Source organism: Pseudorca crassidens, chromosome 6, assembly GCF_039906515.1.
Source record: "Pseudorca crassidens isolate mPseCra1 chromosome 6, mPseCra1.hap1, whole genome shotgun sequence".
Lineage (NCBI taxonomy): Eukaryota > Metazoa > Chordata > Mammalia > Artiodactyla > Delphinidae > Pseudorca > Pseudorca crassidens.
In genome coordinates, this window is record NC_090301.1 from 84,853,846 (window position 1) to 84,878,847 (window position 25,002).

At 37.4% G+C, this 25,002-nt stretch overlaps 1 protein-coding gene across 1 annotated transcript; it reads left to right on the plus strand.

Annotated features, from left to right (window-relative positions):
* The first annotated feature begins 2,743 nt into the window (after positions 1–2,743).
* Positions 2,744–3,148, plus strand: LOC137226822 (putative CENPB DNA-binding domain-containing protein 1). The gene has a single exon (XM_067742375.1). It carries the CDS (start codon positions 2,744–2,746, stop codon positions 3,146–3,148), a length of 405 nt encoding a protein of 134 aa, XP_067598476.1.
* Positions 3,149–25,002: the final 21,854 nt, after the last annotated feature.

Genomic DNA, 25,002 nt, shown 5'->3' on the forward strand with positions numbered 1-25,002 from the left:
ACATAAAAAGAAATTGAAAACGTCAGAACATAACCTGTTGTTTTGTATTATTTTGTCCTAAGCACGTAAGCCCAGCCACACTGAAGGAAGCTGTCATAAGCCAAATTATGTCCCCATTTTTTAGTCCTTGTCATAAACATCAGGATACATTGTCCAACGCCACTTACTTGTATCTCTGCCAGAGTGAATACACAGTTACTTGTTCAGTTCTGCAGTAGAGTTGCCTCTTTGATGTTGTTCAGCCACCATTTCCTTTCCATTCACTTTTATCTATGTCCTGGCACTCATTCCTGCATCATCCTCCTCTCCAGATGGTCTCCATCTCCCCTTCAGAAGTGCCCCAAATACTCCAGCTTCCTCCTCTTGATCTTTTCCAATCGACAGCCACGTTATTCCTCAAGATTTTAATACCAACTATCCCCTGCTTTATTCTTTTATTCACAGATTATTTTTATGGGGAGAAAAGGGCCTCAAGAAAAGATCACAAAATCCTCAGCAAATATTGTTGCATTATTAATCATACTTCTCTACTATTTGCTGGGATGCTTATTTGGTTCATTGTTTAACCCAACATGTATTGAGTAACTATTATTTATCAGGAAGAGTTTTAGGTACAGGGGGTTTGGATATAAATTAAAAATGGTTAAAGACAGAAGATAAATGAGTCTGGACAAGGTATGGGGAAACAGGCACAGGAAACTCAAGGAGATAACCATCAATTGTACTTATGGGGAGTATCACAAAAAGGTTCACGTAATTGGGTCTTGTAGGATACAGAGGAGTTCACCAGGTTGATCATCATGGGTAAAGGACACTCCAGGTAAAATAAACAGTGTAGGGATAGAGACAAAAAATAGCACTCCATGTCTGGAGAATTATATGTAGTATGTATGCCTATGGGGCAGCTTCTAAGAGCCGGTGGGGAATGTCCAATAGATGAATTTGGAGAAGTAGGTACAGAAAAGAAAGAGCCTTTCATGCCCTGATATTTGGACTTGTCTGTAAGGCAACAGCAAATAGCGAAAGGTTTTAAACAGGTAAAATATGGAAAAATAATGGTCATATCTCTAGTTTTAAATAATTTCTATGACTTCACTGTGGTTGCTGAATGGGAAGGGAAAAAATTGAACAGAGAATACTGATAAAACACAAATATACTAGCTCTAGTGTGAAGTGATAAAAGTCTAAACTAAAGCACTATCAATGGGTTTGGAGAAAAGAACCTGGTAAGCTTATAGATATCTGATTTGGCATGTTGGGGAAGAAAAACCATTGGTTCTATTTGAACATGTTGAGACAAGTGATAGGTATCTGAGTAGAGCTAACTAGAAGGCAGGTAGAGTTTAGGATCAATGACCTGACTACAGGGAATAATTTGGAACACAGAGGTTAGCTAATGGTTATGGAACTCAAGCATGAATTAGAAGCCTGGGAGAAAATGTTAGAGAAGAGGCCAAGACTCAACTCCCAGAAAACAACAAAGTCTCATGTTCGCTGCAAGTTGGGAAGCCTGCAAAGAATATTGAGAATGCCTTGGAACTAAGTTCAAAAATGTAGGGTGTAATTGACAGGGACAAATGCCAGTGAGAAGGGTTTTTGGTTTGTTTTTTTGTTTTTGTTTTTAAATGACTAGTGACTCAATTAGTAATGAGAAAAATAAGGAAGGTAGGTAGTGAAGCAGTATGAAATATTACTCTTGGATTTGAAGAGAAAGAATGATAAAAGATGAGGATTACCATGGGTCAATTGTTTTTTAATGTGGGAGTGTTAAAAAAGAGGCAACAGGCCCAAAATGGAGTCACTTGTGCTAAGTCCACATCCCACATCAAGACTTAATACCTGACCTAATCGCAGTTTCAAACTTCCCCAGGAATGTAATCTTAACCAGTCAGTCTGAAAGGTCCTGGTCAGCACAACTGAGATAATCTGCCAGATAGCTCCCTTTAATCTCCCAAAGGAAGGTGACTTTCCCTGAAATACTCCTTTTCCTTATCCCACTCACTTTCTGCCTTTACAAACCATTCTCTTTCTGTAGCACTTTGGAGTTCCCTTCTGTTTGCTAGACAGGATGCTGTTTGATTCATGAATCACTGAATAAAGCCAATTGATCTTTAAATTTACTTGGTTGAATTTTGTTTTTTAACAGGAGAAATTGTATCATGTCATGAATGGATGGAATCAGCCAAATTTAATAGAAGACAAGGACATATAAAATAACTACCAAATAACATGAGTGCTATGATAGAAGAAAAAACAGAACTGTGGGAGCATTGTTAGAAGAACTACATTCATCCACCCTTCCATGAGTGCAAAAGTTAATACTACCTTAACTCTAAATTTACTGAATAAGAACTTTCAGGCTACAAGCTGTTTGCACATGCATGAGCGCGCACGCACGCACACACACACACACAAACATGAAGAACAAAATTCTATTGACATATTATTAAAAGATCTGCCATGGGGTTTGAATTACAGTAAGTCCCCTACATACAAACCTTTAAGTTGCGAAATTTCAAAGATGCGAACGTGTGTTAGTTACCTAAGTTAGTTCACTTGTCTGGCTTACATTATCAGGTGCGTGAATCCTCTAAAAGTGGTTGTGCTTTTGTGTACTTTACTGTACAGTACTGTATAGAGTACAATAGTACAGTATCTTTATTTCAAGCCCAGGATGTCTGGAAGCAAGCGTAAAGGCAGCGGTGATGTAGCTGGTACTGCTAAGAAGCGCCAAGCGATAACGATGGAAACAAAAGTGAAAATAATTGAGAGAGTGGAGAAAGGCAAAAAGATGGTAGGCGTCGCTCATTCTTATAATATGAATAGTTCAATCATAGACACAATTCTAAAGAATAAGGACAAGATCATGGAACATGTGAAGTCTGCTGTGCCAATGATGTCAACAATAATATTGAAGAAGCGTGGAAAAGTGATGGAGGAGATGGAGAAACTTCTCAATGTGTGGACGCAAGATCAGCATCAGAGTCGAGTCCCGCTCAGCTTAAGGCTGATTCAAGAGAATACTAAAAGCCTTTATGAAAACTTGAAGAAGAATCACAGCAAAGAATCAGTGGGCGCATCTTTTAATGCCAGCCATGGCTGGTTTCATCAGTTCAAGGCGAGAGCTAACATTCACAATGTAAAATAAGTGGCGAGGTAGCAAACGCAGATACGGTAGCTGCCCAGGAATTTCCTGAAACACTTCAAGAAATTATTGATGAAAGCGCATATTTACCTGAGCAGGTTTTTAATGTGGATGAGTCAGGACAGTACTGGAAGAGGATGCCAGACCAAAGTTACATCAGTAAGGAGGAAAAGTTGATGCAGGCTATGAAGCAACAAAGGATAGGCTAACTCTGCTGTTTGATGGCAATGTTTCCGGCGATATGAAGCTGAAGCCTCTCTTAGTTTATCATTCGGAGAACCCAAGGGCCCTTAAAAACATAGCCAAGGGCTCTCTTCCTGTTGTGTGGAAGAGTAACCCCAAACCTGGGTCACACAGGCCATTTTCCAGGACTGGTCTTTCCACCACTTTATCCCAGAGGTAGAGAAATATTGCTTGGAGAAGGACATCCCATTCAACATTCTTCTGCTGCTCGACAATGCTCTGGGCCACCCCCCATGCATGGACGACTTTCATCCCAATGTCAAAATAGTGCATCTGACACCAAATACATTACTCATCCAACCTATGGACCAGGGAGTTATAGTGATTTTCAAGAAATATTATTTACGTCACACTTTTCATCAGACAGTAAAGGTGAGTGACGAATCAGGAACAACACTGTGACAATTTGGGAAGGACTATAACATCTACAAGGCCATAAAAACACTGACTCTGCTCGGCATGACGATATGGCCGTCACCATGAATGGGGTTTGGAAGAACCTTTTCCTACAGGTTGTTCACGATTTCCATGGATTTGAGGATGCGGATGAGGAGACCAAAGAGATCTTCAGCAACTTAGTGACCCTCAGCAAGAAGGTGGAGCTAGATCTGCAAGAGGACGACTTCATTGAACTCCTTGCTGTGCAACACGAGGAGCTTACTAATGAAGACCTGGTGGTATTGGAGGCCCAGAGAAAGGACGAAGAGAGACAAGAGGAAGAAGAAGTAACTGAAGAACCAAAGAGATGCATGACACAGGAAACGGCAAGGGGATTTTCTTTATTTGAGGAGGCACTGTTAGTTTTTGAGGCACAGGCCCCAAACCTAGAACAGTACATGAAGGTTGCAGCAGCCATTCAGAATGCAATCCAGTGCTACCGTGTCATCTACAATGAGAAAAAAAGAGGTACTACCCAGACATCACTGGATCATTTTTTCAAAAGGGTAGATACATCCAGCAAGGAACCAGAGCCTGTGCCATCCACGTCAGGAGTGAGTGAAATTGCAGCTTTCCCTCCATCGCCTGTTGCTGATGACCCTTCAGCTCTACCATCTCCCACCTCCTCTCCCTCCTCCAGTCAGTAACTCTTCTTGCCTGTTCACTCTATGCCAGCCCCTGTATGCCAGCTGTTGTACTGTACTACTGTATTTTTCAAGGTACTGTACTATAAGACTAAAAATGTTTTATTTTTTGTGTTTTTTTAATGTATTATTTGTGTGAAAAATATTATAAACCTATTACAGTACAGTATATATAGCCGATTGTGTTACTTGGGTACCTAGGCTAACTTTGTTGGACTTACGAACAAATTGGACTTATGAACGCACTCTCAGAACAGAACTCATTTATACGTCAGGGACTTACTGTACCTATTTTCTGAAACAATGTGATTCACAGAGTGTTAGAACAGAAAGACATTAGAAATTTTGCAGTTAATCCCCTCATTCTATTAGATGAAGAAGATGAAGCCCCACAGATGTTCCCTGGCACACCAAATCAGAACACCAGGGGCAGAATTAGAGCTAGTTTGTACTGTAGTAGGTTTATTATCATGCCTGTTGCCCTACCCTTTCAAAGTCTAAGCTTTAAGTACAAAATTCATCTGTGAATAAGAAATTTTTTTGTGATTTGGATTTATCACAATAACCTTGTTAACAGATACTGTTTTTGGTGGTAGGTATCACTTTATCCAGTTTCAATAGATACTACATTTTTCAGAATGTCAAGTTGTAACTACACTGAGCTATATTATTTATTGAGTATTAAATATGTATTGCCTGTCATAAGTTGCGGCGTAAGAAGTTGTGACAATTTTCTTATTTCCTCAAGAAATATAGAAATATACTTGGATGACATTCTCTCACTAAAAATAGTGCAAGGAAGACACAAGTTTGGTTTTGCTGTGGTTCTCTTGTTGTTTTGGTTGTTTTTGTTTTTCCAGTTGTTGGAGCAGAAGTGTAAAAAAATCTTAAATTTAACTTTCCTTTCTGAATAAGCAAAAACAAAGCTTTATTTTTCAGCCTCAATCCACTTCAAATCTTTTACCCTAGTCCTACTGACACTATCACTTCAAAATCACAGCATAATGCAGTACGCTATTTTCCAATGTCAGTAAAACAAAAACTTTATTGAATAAGTATGTGTGAAATGCTGCAAACAAAAACATCTCCACAGGCAGCACCTGATTGGCTCACAGCAATGCTCTCCATTGTTATATCAGAGCTCAGAAAGTAACTTCCTAGCATATCAGGTTAATGTTCCTTTCAAAGTTGTTTATCTTTGTTAAAAGAAGGAATCAAACAAAGAAAATTAGGGTAAATATTTTCCTAGCCAAACCTGGGATTAAACTGTTCTTCTCAAATTTAAGAAGATAGTAACCCAGACTACAAAAGAAATATATTTTCATGATATCTCTCCTTTCATTCTATAAACTTTTAAAATAAGTTTTGAAGGTGACTTCCTCCCTTTGTAAAATCTCCAGATGCCATCGCTATAGTTTTACATTTAACTAAGGAATAAACACAGTTGCATCTGTTTAACTACATATTTTATGAACATTCAGTGTCTACCTAATAGAGAATTATAGACTTCTCTCCTTTGATCCTTGCCCTTGTATCTCAGCACACTTTACCATATCCTATAGCTTAAAAATTACTGCAGTAATACAAAACTCAGTACTGTAGTAGCCAAGTCAGAGCCAACACAACTGTGCTAAGGTCTCTGTAATTTCTCATTTTCTCTAATTTTTCCTCTGCTTTTAGGGCAGTTACTCTCATAAGTGTGTAGGCCACCAAAATTTGGAATCTCACTAATTACAATTAGTTTTGTTTTCCTCAACCTCGGCAGCTCTGCCAGCAACCAAACCACTGCCTCATATAGAGTTGCCTCTAACTGCCTACAAGATGATGTTGCCAGCCAAACTGCCCACTGAGTTCCATATGAGCCCAGTTTGGATTTCTGTTTTTCAGAGATCTGTGTCTTGTCACTTTGCTATAACTTCATATTTTAACTTACTTGAAAAGTATCTTCAAAAATCATCTGTGATAGAAACAATCTGATATAAATGAATACATTTTTCTACATTGAGTTATCTAACAAGAATTCTAAATTGCAAAAGCTAACTTTGTAAAGGCTATGCTAAAAGTGCTTCATGCATGGTAATTTCTGACCCCTTAAATGGCTTTAGAAAAATATACAAATGCCTTCAGAGCAATGGCTTAAAAGAATTCAACCAGGCTTTTGAGGTAAGAGCAAAAGAGTGGACTGTTATAAAAAGTGGGAAAAGCTAACTGCTATTAACTGCGATCAGGTGTTTATTTTACAAGAGTTAACATTTTTAAAAATATAGACTTGGCTACAAATCTTATGTAGCGTTCAAGGGATATACACTCCTACTTGTTCATTAATTCAGCCAGTCATTTATTCATTCAATAATTATTCATTGAGCATCTACAATGTGCTGGGCACTGAATATAGATCTGGAAAACTAAGAGGCAAGCCCCTGCCGTCCTGGAGTTTACATTCTAGTAGGCGATACAAGTAATAAAAAGTGTATATATAAAACAAAGAGAGGTAGCATTAAGTACTATAAAAAAAATAAAGTAGGGTAATGGGACTTGAGACAGGGGATACTATTTTAGACAGATGATCAGGGAAGGTCTCTTGGAAAAGGTTATCTTTGAGTAGAAACCTGGATAAAAAGAGAGTCTAAGTCATGCAACTCTCAGGATTGAGAGCCTTACAGAAAGAGGAGTAGAAATACAGAGCCCCTGAGCAGGAATGGGCTTGGAATGTTTGTGAAACAACAAAGACATAGGAATGGAGAGGAGTGAGCGGAAAATAAGTTTGAAGCACAAGAAAGGATCTTGAAGGCCACAGGCAGGACACTGGATTTTATGCTGAGTAGGTTGAAAAACCCTTGGACGATTATGAGCAGAGTAAGGATATGACATAATATCACACACACACACACACACACACACACAAGCTCTCCAAACATTCCTGTTTCCAATGCATAAAAATTTGTTGGCAACCCGTGCCCTCCATGGGCTACAACCTTGCGCATTCATTCCTGCCAGTTTCTGCCCCCCCAGTCTATTGAGTGTCTGTTTCTTCCAACAGAGAGAGTAGAACAAAAGGGAGGGTCAAAGGAAAGACCAGTGCAAGAATTCACATTTTATAGTACCTTCTCACACATCCTCTCATTTGGACCCCCTAAAAATTCTGTTAGGTATATAAGGGAACTGTGGTTATCCTTATTTTATAGATGAGGAAATGAGGAGTCAAATTTCCTTGAATAATGCCACATCAGTGGAGAGGAGAAGAGCTAAGACTAGAACTTAGATCTTCTGCTGTCAAGTGCAAGGCTCATTTCTATACAGAAGGCTACCATTCAAAAGAAAATTAAATTTGGTTATTCTTCCACCTTCTTCCATATTTCACTCACCAAAAGCTAAAATAAGTTTAAGATAATAGAGTCCCATTTAGAAAAAATAAATGCATTGCCTAATGAGATGAGAGTAGGCATAATGTATTGTTCTCCTAGGACCAGAGTTATAACATTTTTAATAAGTCTGATAGCACCTTGTAAAATCCTGTGCAAACACATCCTCAATATAACTCCTTAACTGATTGACTGGTTTGTTAAGAGAGAAAATAAAGAGAAGAATTAGAAATTTTTATGTCAAAGAAAAAACAGTGTTTCTCATCCCCATAATCTCCTTCATACTTCACAGAGATGAAAGTAACATGTATTTTAAAATACCTTATATGCATTTTAACCTTAGGTATTTGCTGTATTTTTATGGACGGGTTGGCTCATGTAACACTATTTGGGAATAAAAAACTTTCTTGTGGGAAAGGTATATAATAAAGAACCATTCTGAACCATTTTTAAAACTAGATAATTGCCATTTCAGTTCAACATATGTTGAACACCAATTAAGTGCTTGATATAGCCTATTCGATACTGGGAATATAAAGATGAATCAGATTGTCATACAATATTTTTGGTAGATCACGTTAGTTTGTAATATTAAGAATGTGAGGGGGTAATGGAGAAGATAACATTATTTTGGACATAAGTCAATAACATTGCTCACTATTCCCCTTTCTCTGACTTTCCCAAACCCCATCCCTGAAACCTTCACCTAAAGTCCACTTAGGCCCTTTTCCTAATCTGTTCTTGCAGCTCCCCCATCTACCCCATCCTATCTCCACTTGACCATACCTCCCCACACAAAAAAGCAAACTGACGAGAAGAATCCTCTGAAGCAGGTGGTTGTCTCTGCCTAAACAGGTTCTTTATTTTTCAGTAGGCAGAAAGATAAATAAAAATTCTTCAAAATAGTCTCTGGCCAGAGGAGAGCTGCTGCCCAGAGTTAACGGTTCTGAAAGTTTCTTTTAGAGGAATCAAACATGGCAGGAAGATATTGAAGCCCCACTGGACCAACTACAACAAAGGCCAAGTAAAAAATCAGCCACAGAGGAGAAAACTGGAGTCCAAGGAAGCAACTATACTAGTCAGCGCCAAATAATTCAGACCAGGGTTATTCCAAATGAAATTTCTATTATGGTATTTTAAAAATTCTAAAATTGGTGACATCAGCAAGATGGTGGACCATGAAGGTCCAGGCCCTCATTCTCTTATGAAAACACTAAATGAAAAACTTGAACCTGACTAAAATAATTTTATAGACACTCTGGAAATCAAAGTTGTACAGCAACCAAGCTAATGCCCAGTCAAGAAAAGGCCATATACAAAATGGGAGGAAATTCATGGTCTTTTAACTCACCCTTGCCCCACCCAGTTTGCGGGAAGCAGCAGTCTAGTCAGTCTCCAGTCCCATTCAGTGACCTGGAAAGAACAGAGTAGGCCAAAGTTGCAACTTTCTAACTTATCTCCAAGCTGCCTGAGGGACTGGTCTATGTTTTGCCCAATTTGGAGCACAGAAGGACAGAAGTGGCACAGATCTAAGGCTAGAAAAATCTGCAGGAAGCAACAGGCATGACTTGTGAAAACCATAAGGGGACTATCGACCCACTGACACTTGAGGGTAAGAGATTAAGAGCAAAGGAAGCAAAAATTCTGATTCTGAAAAATATACAAGCATACTTCATTTTATTGTGCTCCACAATATTGCACTTAGAAGATATTGCATTTTTACAGATTGAAGGTTTGTGGCAATCCTGCATTAAGCAAGTCTATAAGTGCCTTTTTTTTCCAGCAGCATTTTCTCACTTTTTGTCTCTGTGTCGCATTTTGATAATTTTCACAGAATTAGAAGTGAAGCCTGAAGATATGACTGAATTGCTGCAATCTCATGGTAAATCTTGGATGAATGAAGAGTTGCTTCTTATGAATGAGCAAAGAAAGTGGTTTATTGAGATAGAATCTACTCCTTGTAAAGATGCTGTTAAGATTGTTGAAATAACAACAAAAGATTTAGACTATTACATTAACTTAGTTGATAAATCAGAGACAGAGTTTGAGAGTATTGACTCTAATTTTTAGACATTCTACTGTAGATAAAATGCTATCAAACAGCATTGCATGCTACAGAATAATCATTTGTAAAAGGAAAAGTCAATCTATGCTGCAAGCTTCATTGTTGTCTTATTTTAAGAAATTGTCACAGCCACCTCAACCTTCAGCAACCACCACCCTGATCAGCCAGCAGTCATTAATATGAAGGAAAGACCCTGCACCAGCAAAAAGATTATGACTTCCTGAAGGCTCAGATTATGGTTAGTAGTTTTTAGTAATGAAGTATTTTCTAATTAAGGTATTACACTGTCCTTTTAGACATAATGCTATTGCACACTTAATAGACTACAGTATAGCATAAGCATAAATTTTATATGCACTGGGAAACCAAAAAAATTGTGTGACTTACCTTATTGCAATATTCACTTTAGTGCTGTGGTCTGAAACCAAACCCATATCTTATAGTATGCCTGTAATAACTGAATTGAAAGATACACAAGAGGAGTTCAATATTAAGTCCATCAAGCAGAAGAAAAAAGCAGTGAACGTGAAGACAAGTCATTTGAAATTATTGAATCTGAGAAGAAAAAAGAATAAAAGTGAACAGAGTCTAAAGGACTCATGGGACCTGTCAAACAGACCAGTATACACATTATAGGAGTCCTAGAAGGAGAATAGAGAGGAAAAACATGCAGTAAACTTATTTAAAGAAGTAACTGGCCCAAATTTCCCAAATTTGACAAAATACATGGATATATTTACAAATATAAGAAGCTTAATAAACTTCAAGTAAGATAAATTCATAAAGACCACATGAAGACAGTCTAATCAAACTTTCAACAGACAAAGAAATAATTCTGAAAGCAGAAAGAAGAAGGTGACTCATCATGTACAAGGGATCCTCAATAAAATTGTCAGATTTCTTAGCAGAAAATTTGCAGGCCAGAGGCTGTGGGATGACATATTTAAAATACTGAAAGAAAAACAATGCCAACCAAGAATTCTATATATAGCAAAACTTTCCTTGAAAAAATGATGGAGAAATTAAGACAGTGCCAGATAAACAAAAGCTGAGTGAATTCATTACTACTAGAATTGCCCTGCAGGAAATACTAAAGGGAGTCATTCAAATTGGAATGAAAGGATGCTAGATAGTCATTCAAATCCATTTGAAAACATCAAGTTCTTTGGTAAAGGTAAATATATGAACAAATATAAGAAACTCTCGAGATCAGCATCAATGAAAATTTATCAATTTATGATGAAATCACTTGCTGAATGAACATCCTCTCTACCCAGGAGGTATATACAGCATTAAAATCACAAATGCTATAAAGGCACTCTCACTTAAAATTATTATTCTAAAATTTCATTACACTCTATAGCACTCTATAGGACTTAAAAAATAAGAGTTGACAAAGCAAAGTTGCTACTGCAAAAATAATTCTTACTCTGGCACGAAGAATTTCTGAGCAAATGGAACTCAAACATGCCAGTATTGACATTGATAAAGTAACCCTGCATTGAATTTTCCACCTACATGCAATGAAAACAAAGGAAATAAAGATGCACTAGAAATGCTTTCTTTGAAACAAAGCTACATATGGCTATTAATGAAAGGGTTGGATGAAGGTGCAGAAAAGTTTACAATGTTCTTTTTTCTTTTCTTTTCCTTTTTTTTTTTTGGCTGTGCTGTGCAGCTTGTGGGACCTTAGTTCCCTGACCAGGCAGGGATTGAACCCCAGCCATGGCAGTAAAAGCACCAAGACCTAACTACTGGACTGACAGGGAATTCCCTACAGTGCTCTTCCAAAATTATCAAACAAAAATGATTGTATTTATAGATGAAGTAATTAAAGGAATATATTTGGCTTTATATTTATCTCCTTGATATTTCTCCAAGTGGTGTAGATCTAGAAATAATTCACCCACCGAAAAAACATTTTTATGAACACATTTTCAACTCAAGCATTGAAATGCCTTATCCTATAAGACTGATTATTTTTAAAAGATCAAATTTTTTTCACAATTTAATACATATGTCTTCTTTTGTATATTTTGTTATTTTAAATAATCTTTTAGCTATCACTTTAATTTGCTATATTGGAATAAAAATGTATGTATAGTTTTATAAATTCGAATTTTACTTAGTGCTTTATAATATGTTTATAAATGTTTATACTTGAGATGAATGAAATATTTAATTTTATTTTCTTATTTAAAATTTTGAACGCTCAGCCTTTTTTTTTTTTTTTTTTTTTTTGCGGTACGCGGGCCTCTCACTGCTGTGGCCTCTCCCGTTGCAGAGCACAGGCTCCGGATGCGCAGGCTCAGCGGCCATGGCTCACGGGCTCAGCCGCTCCGTGGCATGTGGGATCTTCCTGGACCGGGGCACAAACCCGTGTCCTCTGCATCGGCAGGCGGACTCTCAACCACTGCGCCACCAGGGAAGCCCAGCATTTTGTTTTATAAAATACTAAGGAGCAAAAAAAAAATCCTGATATATGGTCTTTTTACGCTAAAATGATGATTACCATATCCTGGAAAAACTGAGACAGACATATGAGAACATTTCAATATAAAGTCTAAGTGATCTAAGAGAGGTTTGCTCATATCATATGCTAACAGAAAAAGGGCAAGGACATTTTATTATATTAGTAGTCTCAACGCACTACTAGTTTTTGCAGTCCCAGTCCACGTCATAGCAAACCTATTAAAATGCTGCCATACATCACAATGAATGTAATTTTTATACACTATAAAATATATAGTTGGGTTGCAGTAGCAGTTGATTGGCTGATATAATGACATGTTATGTTCTTAAGTATTTAATTAAACATTTATTCATTTCAATTTTGCAGCTTTTTTTCTGTTCTCCCTCTGGTTGCTGACATTTAGAGTAGGCCTTTGTTAACCCAATAGGACATTTGCCTATGCCTCTAATATGTAGTGGTTAAAATAACCCTGAGAAGGATTCTTAGAAACAGATGTGTTCGGGATGAATTTTAAAGAATGAGTCTGAATGATGAGTCAAGAAGAATAGGAGTCTTATTCCAGGCAAAAGGAACAGAATGAACAAAGGCACTGAGTGATGTAAAGTAAGATGTATACACCTAAAGTACAAGCAATTTCAAGTTACTAAAATGGGAAGTCTTCAGTAAAGAAGAGTGAAAGATTAAGATAGGAAGGCAGCCAGGGAAAGGGATGTAAAAAGCATCATTCAAGAGGGTTTAGACTTCATGCAGAGTGACAGGGCCAAGTACACATTTCATATGAATCACCTTGACAGCTAAGTAAAGATGAATTTAAGGGAACAAATTAAAAGGGAAGGGCACAAGTTAAAATACTCCTGCCATATATGAGGACAATAGTCTCCAAAAAGGAGTGCATGGGATGTATTTCTCTCAAGGAGAATACAAGACAACTTATTTGGAGAGAAAAGGGATTGAAATATATTATCTAATTATTTTTATTTTCTCCTTCAAAAATTGTCAACTTCTGGCATGCGTTTTGTAATGCACGTATTAATACAACAGTTCATTCTTAAAAGAAATAAGCTGGAGGCAAAGGCTCAAAAGTGTTTATCAGTGGGGGGGCAGGAAAACAGAAATTCAGAGACCCCACTGTTCTGGGTAAGAGTGATAAAAGTGTGTTCTAAGCTGGTGATTCTGCTGATGGAGAAATACAAATAGAATTGTGCAAGTTCAGAAGCTAACGTCATCAGGGTTTGATGGCTGTTTGCACATAATGGTTAGAGTTATCAAGTATATTCATATGAACACTCCTGTATGCTAGTCAGAGAGCAAAGCTAGAATTGAATTTAGGGTTACGAGGTGAGGCAGAGTAAAGAGGAAGTAGATCAGTGGAAGGCAGAGGTATTCTAGTAGCAAATTAAAGGCAGATGGCGAAAGACTATGTGAAAATTCTTTCTGCTATAAATCAAAAGGTACTTAAAAAATATGGAAGCAAGAAAAATACTCCTGAACTGCAGCATAAAATATTTGGGTTAGCTAACAGGAAGAACTTTGTCCGTAGTCACTGTTAAAAAACTATGTGTGAACACAGAAAGTTATCACTTCTATTTGCTATGGTTTAAAGGTTCATCCTGTGTCCACACAGAGAACACACCAAAACATCTTCTCTTGGTTCAGTGTTTTTCTCAACTGTCAAGAAGTTTACCCCCTCAATCAGAATCTTCCTTACTGCAGCTTATCACTCATGGACATCTTAATTAATTCTTTGATAATTCAGGCTTATATACCATAAGAAGTAAAAGATTATAGATACTTAGGAAGAACATGTTTTCACTACTACAGAATAGAGGACTAGACATTTTGCAGAAATCACACATGTCTTTTGATCCAGTTATCAAAAACTCTAGTTTCTGTAGGAATTAGGATGGGTTTCCAAGCAATATTAAACGCTCCGATATCATCAGAGTGAAACCCACAGGCTCATCCTGATGTGATTAGTAGATGTGGCTGCCTCTGCTATGATTCAGGGCTAACAAAAGTAGTCACACACCCAAAATACATTCCCCAGTGGTTTGCTCGTACACAGTGAAAAAATTTTCGAGACTTAGTATATTTAGGTTAGAAAACAAAACCAAGGCCCTCGTCTTCTGGAGGTCACTGTTAAACTGTACTTTACCCTGAAAGAGAAGAAAGGCCTTGAGAACTGTCCTCAATCTTATCCCTTAACATATCAACATGGCAACTCATTCTGATCAGCCAGTTGTAACCTTGGCAGACATAGGAGCCCAGCCTTGAGAAGATAAGATATGGGGGATAGGTAAGCTAAGGAAAATCGTTGCCTCTCATTTCATAACAGTCACCAGAACAGGCCTTGGGCAAATTACTGCAAGCTCTTCACTTGGAATACTCTAAGCCTACAAAAACTATAAGATAAGCAAGACTATATGAAGATGCGTGTTTGTAGAGTAGAAACTCGTGAGAAATCAGCTTTTTAAAAAATATTTTGGTGCTTTCATTTTTATGGAGTAAATTTCTTCACTTGGGTCAGTATATTTATTTTTTTAACATCTTTATTGGAGTATAATTGCTTTACAATGTTGTGTTAGTTTCTGCTGTATAACAAAGTGAATCAGCTATATGTATACATATATCCCCATACCCTCTCCCTCTTGCGTCTCTCTCACCCTCCCTATCCCACCCCTCTAGGTGGTCACAAAGCACCAAGCTGATCTCCCTGTGCTATGTGGTTGCTTCCCACTAGCTATCTATTTTACATTTGGTAGTATATATATGTCAACGCTACTCTCTCACTTCATCCCAGCTTCCCCTTCCCCCTCTCCCCGTGTCCTCAAGTCTATTCTCTACATCTGTGTATTTATTCCTGTCATACAGAGTGAAGTATGTCAGAAAGAGAAAAATACTGTATGCTAACAGGTATATATGGAATATAAAAAAAAAAGAAAAAAACTGGTTCTGAAGAACCTAGGGGCAGGACAGGAAATCAGCTTTCTTATATCCTGTTTGCATTTTGAAATAATTAAAGACCACTCTACTTCTTTTTAATTATATTATATTATAATTTTATAATTCTTAATTAAATAAAACTATAATTTTATAATTCTTAATTAAATAAAATTATATTAATAAATAATATTTTGGCAGGATAACAAATATTAAGTAAGCACCAAGAGGCAGAATCCAGTATAAAGGTTAACTTAATTTTCTTCAAAGTTTTGATCCTGAAAAGTTGTGTAAATTCATTTGTATATGTTAAAGTACATGTTGCTTTAAATATGCTTATTGGGAAACTTGCAGTGTACAACAATATTTAACATTAATTTTCTCTGAAGTTTATTAACTCTTAATACCATATGTAGATGGCTAACTGTACCAAAGACTGTATGTTCATTATACTTTCTCATTTCATCCTCACAAAACTCACTTTACAGATGAGAAAATTGAGGCTCAAAGAGGGCAAAAGTAACATGACCAAGATTACACAAACAGGAAGCAGCACAGCTGGGATTTGAACCTTGGTCAGAATACTCACAGATCATTCTTGGATCCATTATGGAATTATTCATTTTGTACATAGTTCTAGTCATGTATCAAAAGTATTTAATGTCAGAGGTGAAAGCACAAATTGATATAAATTGGTTACAATACTGCCTTCGAGGAGATTACTTGCTAATTGATTGGTTAATGTGTAAAAACATGTAGTCATATTAAATAAATATGCATCTACAAAGATACAAATTTTAAATCTGAGTCCTATTAAATGTACAAGTTCTTTCGTAACAGACACTACAGGCATATTCTGTTCAGTGCAAGGGCACAGATTGTGAGACATGAGCACACAGGATAGAAGAGCTTCATATTGGGCCAGTATGGCTTTCATACTGAATAGAGCTGTATTTCCAATATGGTAACATATTACCAACTGTGTCAGTACTCCTAGGAAGCCAAGGCAGTATTTGATATGCAAAATTTGAAAGGGGGAGTGGGTTAAACTTTTCTTGTGAATAAAAGGGAAGGAAACAGGAGTAGATGGGAAGAGATTTCAGATCATAAGTCTGGTCTGATACCTGTGAAAGAGAGGAAAGGAAGAATTGTGTAGTAAGGCCCTCAGATCACGGAACAGTTCTGAGAAAGTTTCAGCCAGGTCAAAAGGGAGAAGTCCTGAGTCTCAGGAAACAGGCCAACACTGGCCATGCCAGCTATTTGTGGGAGCAGCCAGCGAAGCATGGCCTCAGTGTTCTCATGGAGGGGACAGCTAGGACTTCCACTCAACTCTGCTCCAGGCAGTAGGCTCTGTTGAAGGTCTGAGCTGTGCATCTCCATGACTGAAACCTCTAAAATCGACATGCAACAAGAATTCACAGAACAATGTCTTTAGTCTCCCAGCACACTCAACAGTTCCTCTAAGGAGAGGTGAATAGGCTCAGGGCATGATCCTCCCATCCATCTGAGCCTAGCCCCTGCATCCTGTTATAATATCCAGCGTATGTTCAAACCATGAAAATAACCCTGTGTTTGTCTGTCCTTTGGAAAAGAATCAAACTCTTTGCTGGGAATCAAAAGATCTTTGGTGGCAGAGTAGGATGTTATTGACATATAAGAGGCCATGAAAGAATAAACAAAGGAAAGTAAACACTATGAGATGCTAGTGCTCACTGGCCGAGAGGGTGATTGAGCACTGTACTGGCTGACCCGTACCTTAAGGACTCAGCTTGTTCAGAGCTAAATGAGGTCTGCCTGGTGTCTTATCAACACATTATCATATGCAACAGGAAACCTTTATTGACCACCTATTGATTACACGGCCTTTCCCCTAGTCCTGTGAATTTAATGAGGTGTTAGAAATAGTCCCAATTCTAGATACTATTAAAAATGACCACCCACACTTGTAAGGAGTTTTGCAGTTTATAATGCACACTTGCATTATTTTGAATACGTGAAACTTGCGAACCAAGATATGTGCATGGTACACTTGTATGATAACTAAATTTTGATGAACACTCTATGCCGGACAATGTGCCCAGGATGTTATAGTAAATGTGATATTAAATCAATTCAGCAGCCCTATGAGGTGCCATTATCCCACCCATTTTACAGTGGAGGAAACTGATAATCAAATTAAGTGATTCACCCCAGTTCACACAACTGGCAAGAGAAACAGTAGGAAACTGAATCAAGGTTGAATAACTACAAAGTGACTGCTTACAGCAAATCTTCCTCCACATTAAGTGATATCTAACTGTATAGGTTAGCAGATGGCACATATCAAGTGATTACTTCAAATAATCAAATGCACCAAGAATTCAAAGAAGTCATAATACTGAGTCTCCTATTTCTGATGTGGTCCCAGTTTTACATGTTGAATGGATGACCAAATGAAGGGAAGGATTAAATACACACATAGCAATTGTAAGTCAGTAAAATCACAGATGGGATGAGGGAGATATTCCTCAGTCTAAGGGTCAGCATAAACAAAGGGAAGTAGAGCCATAGACTCTATGAGAATATAAAGCAGAAGTGAAAGGAATGATTCGATATTGTGAACAAGATAGTCTAGATTGTCTGTTATTCAGCTACTGTTTACTTGATAGTTTCAAGTTGTCGTATACTGTAGTAAATTCTTTAGAGATATTTATAGTCTCTCTATTCATAGTCTCAATTATTTTATACATATTTTAGTATCTCAGTACAGACCCTCTCTCTCTCTCTCTCTCTCTCTCTGTCTCTGTCTCTGTCTCTCTCTCTATATATATATATAGTCTCAATTATTCCCCAAAAGTCATGGCTTGTAGTATATTGTGCTATCAGTATCAACATATGTGAAACACTCAGAGATACTAAGTAACTTTCCCAAGGTCAAATAGCAAATAAGTTGTTCAGCTAAACTTCAAACCAGAACTGGCTTGCTCCAAAACCAACGCTGTTTCTACTGTATGTCAGTACCAAATCTCAAAAGTAATTTGTGAGTTCTCAATCAGTACACAGGGTAGCAAACCAATGTCTACAATGAACTACTTTGTAAAGAATACAGAACTCCTAAAGAGAAACTGATGCTATGAAGTTATCCAGGTGGCTACCATTTTTGTCTAAAACATCCTCACAATCCTGATAGTCCAGTAGAGGCTGTCATATAACATAATCTGACTCTTTATATTTTAACCCAGAAAAATAGTAATGAAATTTGTAGGAAGTTCATCAAAATCACGTTTTTCTTGTAATTCAATGAAATGTATATTTGGGAAAATGTCCCTAAATAAACCACTAGAGTTCATACCCACTAATTCTTGACAAAACTCAGGAGCTGTAAAATCTTTAGACATGAATTGGTCAATTGACCTTTTCTACTAACCTCGGCATTAAAGTATAAATAAGTATATTCACTCGATTCAATTCAACAATATTTATTGAGCACTTACTACATAAAATCTGTTGCCAACACCCTGGGGGAAAGGAGTTCAAAGATGAATATGTCATAGACCCTGACCTCAAGCAACTTTATGGTTTTATGCAGGAGAAAATCCATATATGTGTGAAAACAAAAGAAGGAAGAATTTGAAATGTGCTGAAATACCAGTACACACAATGCATTCTAGGAACATATAAATAGAGATAGTAGTGCTTATGGGAAGAATTATAGAAGGTTACAGGAGTTTAAACCCAACTGCTGGTACCAAAATCTGTATTAGTTATCTATTACTATATATCAAATAACCCCCTGAATTTCATGGCTTACACAACATTCGTCATCTTAACAGTTTCTGTCACGCATCCTGGTGCAGCTTAGCTGGATGCCCATGCCTCAAGATCTCTCACAAGCTTGTCATCAAAGTGTCATTTGGGATGCAGTTTCTTCTGGAGGCTCTAATGGGGATCTGCCTCTAACTCATTCACATGGTGGCTGGCAGGATTCAGTTCCTCTCTAGCTATTGGATTGGGAGCCTCAAGTTCTCATTGGTCATTAGCTGAAGGCCTCCCTCAGATCCTTGCCATCTGGGCCTTTCCACTGGATGGCTCTCAAGATGACGGCTACCCTCGGAGTAAATGAACAAAAGTGCAGAATGAGGAAGAACTAAATCACGGTGTTTGTGTAATCTAATCTCAGGAGTGACATCCATTTGCCATACTATATTTATTAGAAATGAGTCACTAGTCCAGCCCACATTCAAGGGGAGGGAATCACACAGGCATGAATATTAAAAGGCAAGATCACTGGGGCCATCTTGGAGGTTGTATGTCAGAGTATGCACACCTTGAAGGATAGGTAGAATTTCAACTGGTAGAAATGCAAAGAGGAGAGGACTACAGACTGCAGGAAGAGAATGAGCATATTTGCCAAGGTGAGCTCACATAGGGGTTTGTTTGAGAAGAACAGGTAGTTAATCCAGTTTGTGGGAAACCTGAATGCGTGAGGAGTGTTAGAAAATAAGTCTTCAAAGTAGGTCGGGGTTAAATAATGTTATGCTACGAGTTAGAGCTTTATTATTTTAAATTTCGGGAATTGTTTTGCTTGTTTTTTTAACATAACAGTAACAAGATCAGATGTGCCTCAAGAAAATTAACCTGGATGTCCTGTGAAAGATGTACTTGAAGTATAAGGCATTGTGTGTAGGCAAAGAGTACTTTAAGGTAGCTACTCTGAAAGACAAAGACAGAGCAACCGTTAGGACCCAAATGTGAATAGCAGCAGTGGGAGGGGAAGTAGGGCTTCTGTTAAAATAGCATTCCTATGCTTTACTGTGCATTTCCTATAAATGAACTTTTTCAACTGCTGATTCTCAAAATATCTAATATTATATGGATTTTCAAAGGTTTTCCAGTTTCTATTATTCTTCCCCCTAACTCTTTCATGCCCTGCTTCAGGGCAACTGTTACCTATTGAATGTCATTCTAGCAAAAACATTTGATCTGAACCTTGCCCATTTGCCCCTGCTGCCTCAAAGAAGGAAACACATGACCTGGCTTTGATCACACTTTTTTCCTAAAATGAAAACATCCTCCAATATGTGATTCTTATAAAAGGTGAGTGTTAAAATTCTGGGATAAACCACATTTAAGCCCAGGGACTCAGTTAAAGTTAATGAAAACATATTGGGATGAGACAAGCTGTTGCAGGGGGTGGATATTTAATTCTTTTGCAAACATCAGAAAACCTGTCTAGTCTCAATATAGACAAAAGCTGGAATGAGTGCTCAATTAGTAGCAGTTTCTCAGTATTTTGTCCAATTATCTAATAAAGAAAACGAGAACCTCGGTACATAAATTTGCTCCATTATGGAAGTAACCTTCAGTGAGTAAGCCAGTCAGCTTTATTATTCAAATCATCAATGTGATGCTTGTAAAATGAAACAAAGGCAGCTCTTTAATGATAAATATTACAGTACAGCTACTTTTCACATATGTCTCCACACACACATACACCCATTGTGAACCATTCACTGAAGTATAAATAAGAGACAACCAAGTGACAATTCAGATACAAGAAAAATAGACAAAGCCCAAAACAGAATGGATTATCTAGTTACCACTCTGACATTATTGCTGCTTTTAGGGAACAGCTGACTCTAGTCATCAGTTTCCATCATCTGTTCTAATTTTCTTTTTGCAGACATTTGTGAGGGAACTTTTCAAAAAGATGCTGGGTGAAAATCAGAAATAGATAAAAGTCTAGGAAGCAATTCTTCAAATTAGCTCCCCCTCTCCCTTTAATTTCAAGAAGGGGTACATTTCTTAGAAGTGTTCGTCCTTTGACAGATCATTCAGAAGCAGAGACTTTGGAATCTTAGGCATCAACAAGGTCACTGCCATGTTCATCCCAGTCTCCTGGAGTGCTACAGGCTGAGAGCAAAAGCATGAAGGCTCAGAAACAGTTTAAGAGATAAGCTGCCACGACCGAAGTCAGCGTCAGGGCTTCTGGAAACTTAAAAGCAGACACGTATCACCAGAAGTATTACCATTAGCATGACTTGACTCACTTATGTTCTCGTATTGGTCTCCTTACATCTGGACACATTTTTTCTCTTGAACACAAGGAACAAGTTGCACACATTCCAGCAGTTTCCTTTAGCCAGATTTGCCTGATTTATACAGACACCTTTTATAGAATTCCTATCACCTTTGCAGACCCCTGGCTTCTAGCTCCGACTCCCATCTTCCCCTGGCTCTCCCTGAGTCACACCCAACAAACCCCTCATATTCCAGACATTACAATAAAAATCATGGACATCAGGCATCAATTTTCAGTAGCACCTGGTAGAAGACCTTCCTAATTGCAAAAAGAGTGCAACTTTCCCCAAGATCCTTGAGATCTACTGTATACCTGGCCTCAGTTCTCCTTATACCAAGAGTTTTAGATATTCTTCTTCTTTCACTTACAAATGCCTCCCTGAGCACGTTCTAAGTAGCATTACTCTAAAGGACTCAACGAATACCATGAAAATGACATGGTCTCTGAAAGTGCAGTATCTATTCTGACTCTCTCAACCCATCAAGTTGCACAATCCAGTGATAGTGATACAGTCATCCTGCTTAAATAATGTTATTTTATTGTCAGCTGCTCAAAGAGCATTATTTGACCAGTTGTACCCACAAATTTTCTGATAACCTAACACTAACATTCATTCACATCATCTTAATGAACACTAAAACCATTGGGAATGATTTTCAAGATGCACCATAATTTCTCTACATCTCAGAGTAAATCCACACCCTGGCACAATAGATGTCCACGACCCCGGCTTTGAGAAAGACACATGTGATTTAATTTCACCTACTTTCAAGTGAAGAATAGGACCCCACAGACACCCCCAATCCCCATCCTAAAGGATGCAAAAATTATGCTAGATATTTTTAAATCTGGTGTATGAATTTTGTCATATTAAGAGATAACTCAAAGTACAGAGCCAAGAATCCGAATCACATGGAATAACCCCCATACTTAATTCTCTGACCCGTCATCATGCAGACTTTTCCAGAAAGCACATGTCACACTGTTTGGAAGCCACACTTCTTCACAGCTAGCACATTATCCTCCTTCAAAATGCTGTCAGGTAATTCTACTCTCTAGCAGAGTAAATGAAAAAATAAAGCTAGTTTCTCACGTATGAAGGATTTTCCTCAAGGGCAATCATCTTAACGAGAATTTTTTTCAAAATTAGCTAATCTGAAGTTCTATTAAAACACAGTGACTCTAGCCCTGCTCTCCTCACCCCAAAAGAAGGAATCTAAAGACAGAATCCCATTAGAGAAAAAAAAAAATGCTTAAAAGGCTAAAAAAATCCAGACAAAATTCTCAAGTGTTCTAAACTGACATAAAGGTACTGACACACATTTGGTCCTCACTAACATAACAACCTAAGATTGTGATTTAACTAATTATCCTGACATTTCTAATATTGACAATTATTTCAAAAATTTTTGTAGAGAGCGGGAATTTAATGACGTTTTCATGAGAAGTCCCTCAATTAGAAGAGTACCTGCTAGAGATGGATTATTTTTAATCAAATGACAATTGGTGGTTGGGAGCTGAATGTACAGTCAGCATGGTCATGGAAAGATGTTATTTTTTCACACGAAATACTCCATACATATTAATGAATTTCAGTTTCTTTTTAGTTATAACTTAACAGTTAAGTTAGTTTTGCATGAAATAACATCGAAATTGGTGTGCTAACACGTTTTGAACATCATTATTGAAGACCAGAACAAAGGACCACTCAGACTGTTCCATATAAAAGTGACCATTTTAAACTTTTTTTTCTCTTCTACTGAAATAGTATATTACTCATTTCTAATTTCTAATAGCATTGGCTAGTATATGTTGAGGGCCTAGTATGTGCCAAGATCTTTAGATAAATTATCTTTAATTTTTACTAGGTGATATTATTGTTCTGAGCTTTACAGATGAGGAAGTTGAGGCTCAGAGGACTAGTAGGGTGCAAGTGTCTGTATTCAGTCTCAGCTCCATTGAGACCTCCTATTCCCCTCTGCCTACATTTTTTAAACTCAGCCATGGCTTTAAAGAGAGGGAAGTAGGATGGTGCCAACGATTACATTTCCCTATCCTTATCTACAGAGAACTTCAGAGTTAGATATAGTTTTTTTCATCTCGTCTGCCAACTTGAGCCCTCATGAATTCTTTGCAGCAAATAGGTGAGAACACAATCATATACACAGACATGCACACTCACACATATATCCCTAGAAATAAACTTTTAGCAGTAATAAATAACTGAATAAATAACTAGTGGCATAGCACCAGCATTTTAAAATATGTGATTTTCAAGTACATATGAAATACTCAGTAGTGTGCTAGGTATTATGGCAATTAGAAACAGATGTAGATATCACAATGTGAGACTGAAAACACTGACATGGACACAAAAATCAAAGGACATGCAGACACATATTGAAGCTTTATCTTGAGCACCTACTAATTTTAAAGAAAGTGCAAAATCACAGGACACATGAATTTTGTTGTATTAGTAATGAATGCAATGGAAATCACGAATGCTGTATATTTAAACTTTGTTGAGCCAATTAAAAAACTACAACACATTCTTTCCAGGTATGTGGGAAAGATTTAGAAGGAAGGATGTAATTTTCAAGAGTTCTTTAAATGATGGGACACTGGCACTGTGAAAAATTGGTATGGGAGACAAGTAGAAAGTACATTCTGAGTAAAGATGCTGGAGTTAGACTGTGTTGAACAGACAAAGTGGGTGGTGAGGAAGTCTGCCTGTTAAGAAGTGGAGGAGACATTTATTATAAGCAAAGGATATGTCAAAATTACCCTTTTTAAATAGATGAATTAATGCTTAAACCCATAAAAGATCCAATTTACTGAAAATTATCGAGTCCCTTATGGAAAGCCAGTAGTGATTACAACTGAGAGAGCTGTCATTCTATAGCCTGGTACATATATGCCATATGTGTTTATCTTTTTCACTAGCCTACTTACATGCGATAACACTACAGCAGCTTTCAAGATGAACATTTGACAAGCCAGCTCACCGCCGACTGACACCTCCATTTCAGCTGGCCTGACATATATAAAAAGAAACTGAATGTTTATCCGTGCGTTTTCCGGATTTGACATATGTGCTATATAAGAGTCACAGAAGAAAACTTCGGAAAAGAAATTAAGGAATGTACTTGACAGTTTATTAATCAAAGTTTACCTGCTTCACATTACACAGAGACAAATTAAGCTGGCTACTATGGTACTTCGAAAACATCTGCTAACAAAGTCAGAAGTAATGATAAATAAAAGAGCTTCCTTTGTGGTTGATTTCCATCCAGCTGCGTTTAATTATAATAGTGCTATCAAAGAAAGCTCCCCATTAGCTGCTAATTCAGAAGGACTTCAGAAGAAACTCCCAGAGCCTCCAGTGATATTTCTCCAACTCCAACAACTTCCTAATCTCTACCAAGGTTTGTGAAGAGCCATATTAAAGAAGTTTGGTTATCAGTTCTGGCTGTTACTGACTGCCAAGGTGGTGTGAGGTGGGTTCTTTTTCCCCCAAGAGTACCTTTGTAATAATGTGAACAATTAAACTATAAAAATGACAAAATTTATGACATCAATATTTTATTCCAACTTTAGAATAATATACCAAACTACCTCAATAAAGGAAGGA